General features: G+C 39.0%; 1 protein-coding gene across 1 annotated transcript in view; it reads right to left on the bottom strand.

Moving 5' to 3' along the window:
* Positions 1 to 525: 525 nt before the first annotated feature.
* Positions 526 to 12,831, bottom strand: part of WDR72 (WD repeat domain 72) — a gene marked incomplete at both ends in the record, with an annotated part of 118,015 nt that continues 105,709 nt past the window's right edge. Inside the window, 2 exons of the mRNA XM_082488734.1 lie at positions 526 to 581; positions 6,413 to 6,511. Of these exons, the coding sequence (XP_082344860.1) occupies positions 526 to 581; positions 6,413 to 6,511 (155 nt within the window). The remainder of the gene's footprint in view (positions 582 to 6,412; positions 6,512 to 12,831) is intronic.

Genomic DNA, 12,831 nt, shown 5'->3' with positions numbered 1-12,831 from the left:
AACATTTTATATATTTTAGTGTTTCTAAATATTGCATCTTTAATTCAAAATGTGCATTTTTCCTTTAAATGCAAACAAATTTTCTACTTATTTCAAATGCATTTGGTTTTACTCAGTGTTAAAATGTTATTGGTAATAAAAGTCAGAAGCAAGGTGAAAAATTTAAATTTGATATATGTAAAAGAATATTAAAATTGATGCAAATGTTTTACAATCAATCAAAGTTGTAAGATTCGGGATCACTACATAAACTCGTGAAAAACATCTAAAAAAAGAGTTGATATTTTCTATGTTAGAACTACCTAAATTTAATTGAATAAATGTAAATCTAGTAGTCACGGAAGTGTGAATTGAAGCCAATGAATCAGCAAAAAGCAGCTGATCTTACGGTAGGTTTTTCTTCTGAAAATGAATTATTAAAGGTATACTACAATAAATAGAAGTCATTTCACGTCCACATCACGTATGTTCTATTTCTTGGCTGTTCTTGTGCATCTTCTAGTTCTTTCGGCTAAGCAGGGTTTTCTAACACACTTTACAGGAGCACACCTTAGATATCCAGGGATGTGGCTTCATGTCATCTGGAAAAGAAATGTATTCATCTGGCTTAATGATTCTACAGTTTGAGGTAATAGGCAAGATTTTGTTTTTAAAAAATGTTATTTTACAATCCGTTTATAGAGTAATAAACCCTGTAATTTTTGTAATGGAATGAAAATTTTCAACACCAACATGCTAGTGTTAAAAAAGATCCTAAATTTACCTCCAGAAGACTTTTTACGTTATAATTGCTATAATACAAGAAGCAATATGGAACCCAAAACAGCTCAAGAGAATGTATGGCCTTCCTCAAAACTTTTCTCCTGAACAGCCTTCTCCTTCTTCCTCCTTTGCTGTTTTAAAGGAAAACATTCCAGCGGATCATCAGAAAGATAATTTCTGTTTTAAATTAATAGACTTTATGTTTCCTTTGCAAATACACTTTTCAAATTATATAAATTTTCGTTCAGCAGAAATACTCCTACAATAGCTGTAAACAAAAATAATAGGAAGTTATGCTAATAAGGCATTACAGTTTAATTCTGTCATGGCTTATTAGAATTCCAAAGAAAAGCACTCTGAATCATCAGGTTTTAACTTCGTGATGTCTTCTTATTTTATATACGGTAATATTTACAACCTGAATTTTAAATATTACTTGTATTAGAGATGCTGCTTAAACAAATACACCACCTTTCATGAATGAGTACATGAACATCAAGAAAGAAGCACACACTACTGTTTTCCAGTCTAATGGATATCTTGTGTATTTATCATATTATCTATCATCTTTTTGTCTACCTGTGTCATAGACAGAGAGATACACACTTTCTTGATGTCCATTATGTGGTCTTCTGATTTTACAATTTGATTTACTATGTAAAAAAACCAAACAAAACCTATGAGTGATGATAGCAGTAACCCAGAATACTGACAGGACGGGACACTACATCTACTGCAGTGAAATTCTTATGGATTCATCTGTGCCTATATTAGAAATCCAGAAATTCTTCCTGGAATAATTCCTAGACACTAACATTTTACAGGCAGTTGCAGAGCAGTACAGGCTATCAGTTCCTGTGACCAGTGGGCTGCCCCTGCGGTGCCGCCTCTTCCCGCTTCTTACATCATCGTCATCAACAACCTCCAGCACTCCATTCCTGAGTCTGTCCTCATTTACTGCTACCTACTTTTCATGATGATGCAAATACAGAAAAAGAAAATTGTGCTTTTCTAGGGTGGTACTTATTGGAAATTTACTGAATATTTACTTCTACATTCTGCCTGTGTGCTGAATAACAGCCATATAGGTGACACAGTCCTGATTTAAATAACATACTCTCCAGTGGATGGAGCTTGGAGCTGGTAAGTGAATTTTCGACAAAGTAATTTTAACTTGCCTCATAACAAGATAGTCTCAATTTTAGTCCTGTATTTTTAAGCACATTGTGGCTAATAAGAATCTGTTGTTAATCATAGGTGTCTTCATTCTCACTGCTATTTGCTGCAGTTCTGTCTCTCCCAGACTGCGTGTCAGGGACCGTCAGAGATCTTTCCCATCTCTGTGCCAAGGTCCCTGTAGGACAAGCAACTAAGCAAGACTGTGAAAACTGCTCCGATTTTCACATCCAGAATTACATTCAGTCCTGAAGAGTCAAAAAATGAAGCGGGAAAAATTGAACATGGGCAATGTTTTTGGAATGAAGGGATGGGGGAGAGCATGAGCTGCAGAAGGGACCAGTTGACTCAGGCAGAGACTGCCTGGCTGCTGAAGGCCATAAGGTTCTTACCATTTACAGGATTTCCATCCAAAAGATATAAAACACTGTCATTTCTGTCTACAGCTTCCAGCTCAATCTTCCATTTGGGAGGTGCAATTTTCCTCTATTACCAAGTGAAGGAATAGTCGATTGCCTAGTCTACTGCAGTATCGCTGCTGGGGGGAATAAGAGGCAAGGGGCATCTGTGCCTACATTGTTTCTCGTGACTTCAGCCCAAATCTATTCCTTTTTCTCATGAGAGCTATACTTGCAGAACCCTCCTTAGTGGGACTGCACCACATATAAAGCCAAGACACCTCAAGCTGTGTCAAGTCCTGCTACATTCCTCTTGGATTTTGACTGACAAAATTCAGAGCATTTTCAATCCCCTTAAACCCCATCTCAAGCAACTCCCTTTGGACAAGATGATCTGCGCTCTGGAGGTGTGAATTTTCCACCGTTGTTTGTAGAAGAAAACTTGGGTGAATAGCTCCGACCTAGAAGTCTAACTTACACATCCACATTCACCCAGTTTCAGCCTTTCTTTCAGTTTCTTTAAATGTGGAAAATTTGTCTGATAAAATGGAAAACACTGCTGGGAATATTTATTTATATTAAAGAAGCACTCTAAGGGATAGGGAATTCTCTATGGGGGGTTGATATGATTAAAAGTCAAGTTCTACAAAAAGCCGCCGCAATTCTTATCTGATTATTGTGTTCAAGGCCAGAGCAGAGACAAGTTTGAAAAGCCAAGGCTTTGCATGTCAAACAGAAGTAGTCCTCAGCATGTGGGGAAAATGGCAGTGATAAACCTACTATTAGGCATCTGGGAGAGAAGCCCAGCATCTCCTCCGCGTGTGGGCTAAAACAGACACGAGCCACTATCGCAGATAATGGCAGCTTGTAGGCACCTGAAGGGAGCAACTAAAATCCATTTCACTTAGACAAGAAACTGCAGTCTGATATTTACTTGCGTCCATCACACGTGAAAAGTGTTTGCTGTGAATTATCCAAGAGAAAAGTGCAGGTTGAGGGTTTTCATTACGTATCTGAGAGTAGTTCAGATCACACATTGAACACAAGAAATCACAGGTAAATCTCAGATTGGTGTCTTGGGTAGTCAAACGGATTCCTGCTATTCATCTGAGTATATGCCTTTTTCTGTAATTGCTGGAGGCCCACGTCCGGAACAGTGAGAACATGTGCAGACACGTAGAAAACGTGAAAGTAAAATAAGCCGAGTAAGCTTTATGTGATTTTAGAAAATGAAGATCACTTTGAAAATAAGTCTCAGTCTAAAGTCAAGGTTAGAGACTGCACCTTTCACCACGAGAAACCACAATGCACAGGTATCTCTGTGAAGGGCTGCTCTGTAGCCTTCCCGGTTCTGGCAGAAGTTGTAATAAAGAACCCTTTTGAGGAATAGTTGGAATTCCTTGCAGGTATATTCTCATATTTTCACCTTTTCCTCATCAGAAGAGATAATAAAATCAATATATTTTTTAACATCACTTCTGCACATATGACAACATATTGTGTGCAAGCAAAGCGCAAGAGACTCTGCAAAACACATCCGCAGAATTTTTCATAAAAACTTATAAATGAAGTTTGTAAGTTTGCCCAGACTTTGAATATGTGTGAGAGAGATTCTAAAGCCTCAGGTTTCACCAAACCAAATGCTGACCTCCCAGACACTCTCAAATTCCAAGATACGATTCAAAGTTACAGCCCCTGAAAAATACTGGAGACAATCATAGCCGAGTGAATGTCATATTATCGTTTCAATGTTTGCTACGAAAAGTAAGTGGTAAGTTTTAAGTAAATGTATTGTGTTACCAAATCTTTCCTTTCAAACAAGCACTTCTGTCAGAAGTGTCTTAATTTCTTATCACAGAATTTCATCCGCACAAGGAGCAATAAATAATTCATGTTCCCAGCTCTTTGTTGTGTGTCCCTGAACTGCACAGAGCTGGAAGGCTGACAGCTGTGTCAGGACAAGCACCAAAGATCTGACATGACAAGTGACTAACAAGTTTCTTTCAGTCTATAGTGAAAGAAGACAATGGCATAAAGTGCAAAAACGGAATCCTGAAACAAAATGAAACTGTTTCTTTCTCTTTACCTAAGTGTTTGCTATGAGCTTATTTCCGACCCATAACCTCTGGTCATTTTATAGTACTGCCCAACCCCCTTTACTCCTCACATTCGCCTGGCCATTTACGCCTGTCCACGGATCAATATGAGCAATTCTTGGAGAAATACGATGTCTCCATGACAACCAAGCCACAAATTCTCAGTGGAAAGCAGTGAGACCAGTAGTGAAATCTCCTGAGGTTTTCAGACCTATAAGACAAGATGTCTTAAAATGCAGGAATGGACAGAAACAAAAGCCAGAGTAATTCATTGTTTATTACTAGTTTAATGATGTCAGATGGACCGAATGGAACTCAGTTTTTAAGTTTAGATGCTTTATCAACATGTATTTTTGCCAGTCAATATTCACCTCCTGACAGGCTTTTATTCTTTCCGTTACTTCATACAGATATGCAGAGGGCAGAATTGGATATTCAAGTTCCTGTCCAAACGTGTACACTTAGCCACACAGAATTAATCTAAGGCTAAAATTAATGTTATCTTTAAGATACATTAATTCTCACCCGAACACTTCAGTGCCACGTTGTTTTAATTCCTTCTCACCTCAGAACAGATCAGAACTTGGACAATCCACATTTTTGCCCGTGATCATTGTTGAAGGGACTGCAGACAGTTTCTGACGGAGGTGCCACGCACCACGGACTGTAGGTGCAGTGAGGAATTAAACTTGGCTCCTCCCCGAGTAGATTATCTATTTCTTTCTAAATCTCATGCTGGTTTCTGCCGTACAGCACTGACTCCCAGCCTACGTGGCTTTAAAATGAATACGGATTTACAATTATTGTAACATATACTGGTGTCCATTTCTGTGGAAAAGATGAAAAGGGAATGTAGTTCAAATCAGGTATATGACAGCAGTCGAACTCCCAAGGAATCTTGGAGGAGCGGAGCGTGCTGAAATATAATCCCCCAGACATGGGTCCTATCTGGGTTCTGAGATGACTTAGGGGACCTGACATGGATTTCAGACTGCACCCTTTGACTGAAAATTAAATCTCAGCAGTGTTCCTTGGGGAAGGATCAGGGGACTGTTGGCAGCTGCCCCCTGTCAGCACAGGCTGCAAGATTTGGAAATCTCTTAACTAAGCTGACAGGCCGCAGAGACGATGAATCAAAAATATGATACACGGATCAGCACACAAAGATGCAAGAGGGTACGCGGAAACCAGATAAAGCTGGGAAGGAAAATATCAAGTGAAGAAAGATGTTTAACTCTTTCACTAATGAGGACTACGTGCAGGTTACATGTTATGGTGTATGTGGGCCAAGCTCATCATTTGCTTAAAAGATCTTAGTATTTAGTTGCACAGAATGTTTTTCATCAGCTGTGACTCAATACACTTTATATTTAACTGTTTCCCTTTGGGATTCATTTAATAAATTTTGTAGATGTTCCATAACGAGAAAGATAATGAAACTACATGAAGATAAATCGTTTAGTCACCAAAAAGAATGCACTTTATGGATGTTCCTGTATTTAGCTGAATCAATGTTAAGAGCCATTAAAATGAAATAATGATTGCGAGCTGGTTTAAAGAAAAGAATCAAGCTATTTAACGCTACCAATTTGCTCTCCTCCCGAGATACAGTGTTTGAATGTCCGCCGCTACGTTCAGCTGCAGTACATACAGTCCTTCCAATTTTTCATAATCTCATGCTACCTTCAAAGGGTCAGACATCGTACATACATTAAGTAAGCAGTGTAGTCCAAAACTAATTATAATGAACTAGTAGTGTCAGCTTTCTTTTTGGTCATAAAGCCTTTATCCTAAGACCCGAATTCTTGATGAAAGAGGAAAGGATAACAGCTCCACACTGTGACCCCTGGAGGTGACCATTAATTTGACATTGCAGCTGCTAAAAAGGAAACAGCATTACAATGTGCTTTTTTTACAGACCCAAAAGCTGTGTCAGATTTATCACTTGATACTTGGTGACTGTCTTTAAATGCCTCTCACCTGGACTCTCAGACTCTTCCAAGACACATCTGTCAGGCGTATCCTCCACATCTTGGAAGTTTGCCGAGTTTGAGCTCTTGTCATGCTTCAGCACACCGACTGGAGCAATAAAGAATAAAAACAGGAGGAGGGAGAAATGTAATATATTCAGAAACAAACACTTCCCGATTTTCTGCAGAGTTTTCAATGCTGAAGACATAATTTGTAAACACAAATATTAGACTGAAATAAAACAGAAACTCAAAGTACTTATACGCAACCATAGCACAGCTGAAAAATCTATAGACAAGAATTCATTCAGGGAGAAGTTGGAGGCATCGACTTGAATGTGAACCCTTTGAAGTAAAACTACAGTTTTTTCTTATGGAATCCTAAAATAATAACATAATTTAGAAGCCATAAAAAGTGCCCGTCTGTTTCACCAAAGAAGCCAGTAAACAATATAAAAGATCAATTAGGTGGTTTTGTAATTACTGGAGTCATTCACCAGGGAGAGAAATGCTGTTAGTTTTAAGATGAAAGTATGTTGTATATAACAAGCTAGGATGTGTAGTAATAAGATTAGTGATAATTCCAAAGTGCAGTAAAAACCAGACTGATCTGCAGTTTAGAGATTACCGAATTCGATTTCCACTTTTACTTAATTGCTAAAAACATTTTCATTTCAGAGCAGGAAAATATTTTCATGAAAAGAATTACTTGTCTGTATATGGCTTTTTAATTCACTTGGCTTTTGAAAAAATCCTACGTAAGTTTTCCTGAACAGTAGAGAGGTATTTCCCTCGTCAATGTCCATTTCCTTCTCTTCTGCTCTGTATCTCCATATGAAGCCACAAACATAGCTTGAAGTAAAATTATTTAACAATGTATTACAGAATAGCAGAGTAAAGACTAGATCTCAATTTTTTAGTCCCATTAAAACACTCTGCTGATCCCATTTCTTGGGAAACCAGCAGTTACTAGAAAATACCTTTTTTTTTTTCTAATATCTAGAAAACTAAGGGAGGTTCCACACTTCATGTGCACGTGGAAACCAATACACAATCTCAATGTCATTTTTTCCTGTTTTCAAACCAAGAAATTTGTTCCCTTAGAGCTTTTGATGGATTTTTTAATTTTTTTACCAAAAGAATATTTGCTGAAAGATTACTTAATTTAAAGACCTTAAATTTTCCAAACTTATGAGTGAATCAACAAGGCCTGAGGGCATTATTCAGACAAGAAGAGCTCAAAAGACACATATTCCACTTCAGTGCTCTGCGCTTTCCATCGGTTTGCAGCTATTGATCCCAGGTCGCCAAAAGGTCCCATCATTCTTGACTCCTGCACCTACACAGAGTCTGTTTGAAGCAATCAGGGCTTCAATACAATTGTGGAATTAGATACTTGAAAGATGCAACATTAAAAAATAATAAATCATAAATTTATGACAGCAACACCATGGATTTCACCTGAAAAAAACAGCCAGTAAATTTTGCTTAAAAAATCTGCCTTGGATGACAACTAACCAGTATATAAAACCCTGTCCGGGTAGAGCAGGAACACTGGTTAAATTTCTAAGCTTACAAAAAGCCAGCAGACTTGTATCAATGGTCAGCTCATCCATGTGAAAAGGAGTTTCAGGTCTTGTCTGTGCCATGGAACTACTGACATGAGAGTCTGCATGAGGTGACTTGACACTGAAGAACAACTTACAATAAATAACAAATGTTCTTGTTCACACATGAAAACACTATGATACGCGCAGGAAGAAATGCCTTCAAAGATATCTGGGCTTGTCTCTGATTTTCCCATTTAAATAATTTTCAAATACACTGATTGAAGGCCAGGATTCCCACTTCAAAAGAGAAAAATTCCAAAATACAAGCGTACATTTATATTTAAAAAAAAATTGGTTTGCACCAAATTTATTAGAACATTCTTTCTAAAACAGTCTTCCCATTAAGCAGTCAGCTCCACTGTGCTGAGTGATAGATTGAGTCATTACAGCCGCATGAATTTAAAAGTCAGAACTACTCTGAAGTAGAGCAATAGGAATATTTCCAACAGAGTACACTGTGATAAAAGGGAGAAAACAAAAAGTACGGCTATGTCTCTGCAGAGAAAGAAAAATCACAAGACCCGTCCTCTCTAAAAGACACGTTAGTGACCAAAAATTCCTTTCGAAAACAAAAAGCCTTCCAAAATGAACGGTGCATTTGCACCCAGTAAAGAACTCTCATAGTGAACCACGGAGAGGAGACGCATTCACAGCCCCAAGCACCGGTCCCAGTTAAGAGACAGCAGGTACTTCCCTCGCTGGAAGTCTGCGCTGTAACTGCTCTTCAATGGGACATGGGCAAACCTGTTCAAGTGCTCTCCCTCTCTCCCAGACCGTGTCAGCAAAAATCATATCATTTAAACTAACCTGCTCGATTTTACAACAAAGCAGAGCTGAGCAGTGTTTTTAGGGAAGGTAGACGATTCAGCTGAGAAGTAACTCAGAACATAATGAATAAAAGACAGCTAGAAGCAGGTCCATACGCACAGATGATACATCAGAAGGAAGATACGAAGTGAACCAGAAAGAAACCAAGACAGGCCAGCAAGATCCTTGGACAAAGCAGGAGGGTCTCCAGTTGATATGCCTGAGTAGACACTGCAGAGACATTGGCGATTTGGAAGAGGATGGCGTCATTGAAAGTCAAGACATACAAAAATGAGGGAAAAGGGCCACAGGCAGAGCTGATGTGGCTGACAAATGACAAAAACCAACGATGGAACAGTCGCGCTAATAGTTAGTGGCAGGGAGGCATTAGGAACAGTTTAAAGGGAGTAGAAAGCAGGGGTGGCACGGGGTTTTCACAGAGAAGCAGATCTCGAGACAACTTGTGTAAAAAGAGCTGTCTGAGAATGAGGGTCAGCAGGAAAGAGTGACGGAAGGAGAGTGCGTATTTCAGAAGAGCGGGAGACAGGCAGGGACGGGCTCAGATCGGGTCACTGGTGCGAGTGCGGGCTGTGTATCTTCGCTTTGTCACTTAGAAGTACGTGTCCCTCCCCGGACAAAACTCAGGCAAATAAACTTCACAATACCCTAGTTTATGAAGTTACATAATGAGTGTATGCAGCGAGCAAGAAAGAGACGTAGGCAGAGACCTTCAGATCTTTCTTTTTTTAAAACATCACATGTTATATGCTCAATTTGAAGAGGAAGGTTCCTCAAAAATATCTCCTAAAAGAACAAAGGGAATTGAAAAGTTAAAAATAAGGAAAGAACAGTCTGGCCCAAATAAAGGGTGAAAGTAAAAAGCAGCATTATGTAATCATGAAAAAAAATTTAAAAAATCTTAACACTGACGCCTACTTTATTGTATTTTCCCTTAAGCAAACAGGATTTTATGTTCAAATGTCAATGGGGGAAATATTGTTCTGAATTGCTTATACCTAGGATGCTGACGGACTTTAAGTTATTTAAACATAAACAGTGTGATCTTTATTCATTCTAAGGATACTCTGTCCTACTTTGGGTTTAAATGGACCTTAAAATTACTTTTGCTTCCATTTGAAAGCTAATTTGTGTAGCCAAAGTGAAGTAAATGTCTGGAGTGTAAACGAGCCCCAAATCTACAAGTCAGAGAAAAGTTAAGAAACAACAATTTCTGATATAATACACCACAATATTTTCTTTCTATTCAGTGCAACAGAATTTCAATTTTTACACGGACAGTAGAAATTACCTTTGTTAGCCTGGAAGTGAGGTAAAAGGACGGATTTCATTGAGGCAAATGACCTTGAACTTAGCATATAAAAATGACATAAATCTTCATTGTACAGGATCAATCTTGTGAATTGTGGTAATTTTTTCTGGTACATCTTAATAAGCTCTTAAGAGTTGTTTACTGAAATTGATACCCATTCTCTTACAGTATTGAAACAGAAAAAGACATCAAAAAAATAGGTACGGAATTTAGAATAGCAAAAGAATGCCATAAGATCATAGTATTCAATGAAACATTTATGTATACAGTTTCAAAATATTTCAAATTCCACAACATAAACCCAAGCAATTTCCAGAAAGAGATCACAGACTGATCCATGGCCAGTGAACAAACTGTTAAACGATAAACTGTTCTTTGTGAATAGACACTAATTACAGCAACTACTCATCACTAGCATTTATTCCTACATGCTCCGTTTAAACTCTGACAAGCCTTGTTCCACTCCGGAAATATCACACACTAAAGTCTAAACAACCTGCTCTGCGTACCAGTTGGCAGAGGGCAGACGCCTCCGAGAATGTTATGCAAGTTTGCATAATACAGGGGAATAAACCAGTTAGTGTTTTCTGATAAGATGCCTTTGTTACTGATAAGGTGGATTAGTAACTTAAAGCCAGTCTGTCTGCAGAGAAAACAAGAACTTTTTTGTCATTCAAAACAAGCGGATAGGGTAACAAAAACTATTTTTCAACCAAAAATATTCGGCAAGAGAGGCTAGAGGCGACAAATATAATTAAGGTCCAATACAGAACACAAAGCAATCTGAATCTAAATAAAACTGCATGAAAAAAGCTGTAAAGGAAAATAAAATGCCGGTATATTTTTATTTTCCTAAATGGATAAAACAATCACGCTGCAATACCACTTCTGGGATGTACGGGATCTCCAGGCACTTACTGTATTATCCCTAAGAAGCCTGATGGAGAGCTGGGCAAGAAATGCTTTGAGTACCATTTTAAAAAGCACATTTCGCAGATGTCATAAAAAGCGTAAACAACAGCTGTACCTGCTGAGACCAAATATCATCAGTGTAAGAGTCCAATAACCATATAGTAATGCTTCACCAGAAATTTCTACTAAACTCCAATTTGAAACTTGGGTAATTCCAAAACATTTTTTTTTTTTTAAACACGTAATAACTCACAGTAGACTTCTGTTCCGCAAACTTCTCCCATTTTCCCTTAAACACGTAGAATTTTTGCATCCTTAACACCCTGCAGCCTAACTTGCCTTAACACGGCCAGCTCCATTGTTTTACCACATGGGCGGGCATCTCCTTTTGTTTTGTTTGCGCACGTCCCTGTTAGCTTAATGTGAAACTTATTCTTGTATGAGAAAGGGCACGTGTACGAGGCCCGCACACTCTCTTCGTGATGCTTGTGACCGAACAGTCCTTTGTTTTATCCTCTTTCCACCATCTCTTTTCCAGGTGGAAGACTAGTACCCTACTTGGCTTTTTCCATGTATTCTGACGCCAACCTAAAAGGATACAATTATTCCCTAACATTATAAGAAATGCAGAAAACAGTCACGAAATGCCAAGTGAAATTTTAGCGGCGCTCACCACAATCACCTATAAACAGCAAAAGCAGATAGCGAAGTTACACCCGCCAGTGTGGAGCACCCATCCTGCCAGCAGGGTGCCAGCAGGCGGGGAGTCAGGCAGGCTGGGGCCGTGCCCTTGATGGCACCAGCGCCGAGTACAGCACCAGGATGACTTCGCGGGTTTTTCAGGTGACACTCCCGTGTACAGAGCCTGGCGCGGTGTTTGCCTTTGTCGCCACGGCACGAACACCATTGACTCACGCTCAGCTTGTGACCCGGATTCTTTTCTGAGCAACTGTTACCGTGCTATTTCTTCCCCATCCCGTCTCTTCACAGAAGATTAATCCTACCTCAGTCTCGATCCTTGCTCTCATCCTTATTGAACTGAACCCTTTTTTTTTTTTTTTTTCCAGACTGTTTCTCAGGCCATATAAACCACTAATTCATCTCACTGACAGAAGACATCAGTTGCCGGTCACTTCATAATTTTTAGTGTCATTTAAAAAAACCTGCACCGCTGTATGTAGCTGCCATTCAATTGAGAACGGCTGGTTGTTACCTTCTGACCATTAAATATCACACTCGCCGCGTTTTCATAATATTTTAATTTCAAAAAGAGAGATGAAGAAATTAACCTGGAGAAACACAGTATTATTCTAAAGCTGTTGCTGCAGCATATGGAAGTTGGAATTGTCCTTGAAATGAGCCAGTATGGAAGAAGTGAAACTGGAAGCTATAGCAACTTAAATCCATCACGCCGAATGCAGACGTAGGGCCTAACATGGCACTGCGGGGCCCAGTCCGCAGCAACAGTGACCCATGCACCTGGGAAATCGGAGCTCGGAGCTCGCTCTTGCACTCTGTGAAGTCACATGCAAAGGAGGCTCGTTCCACCTGCTACGTGAATTGCGACTACAGAACGTTCTCCCTTCTGTAAGGGGGAAATTTCTTGTACAGTTTTTATATATTTTAAATTAAAAAACTCCTGAAACACCGTTTATCCTCCTTCCCCGTATCTATGAGGACAGCGTTACTCCAGACAGGAAACCGGAAATTTTCAGTGATTCTTTTCCCAATATACCTTGAAGTTTTATTCACCCAGAGGGACTTGCCTAC

The sequence above is a fragment of the Vanellus vanellus genome (genome assembly GCF_965231255.1).
Source record: "Vanellus vanellus genome assembly, chromosome: 11".
NCBI classification, from domain to species: domain Eukaryota; kingdom Metazoa; phylum Chordata; class Aves; order Charadriiformes; family Charadriidae; genus Vanellus; species Vanellus vanellus.
Note: the sequence above shows the minus strand (reverse complement) of the source record. Positions and strands in the feature narration are given on the sequence as shown.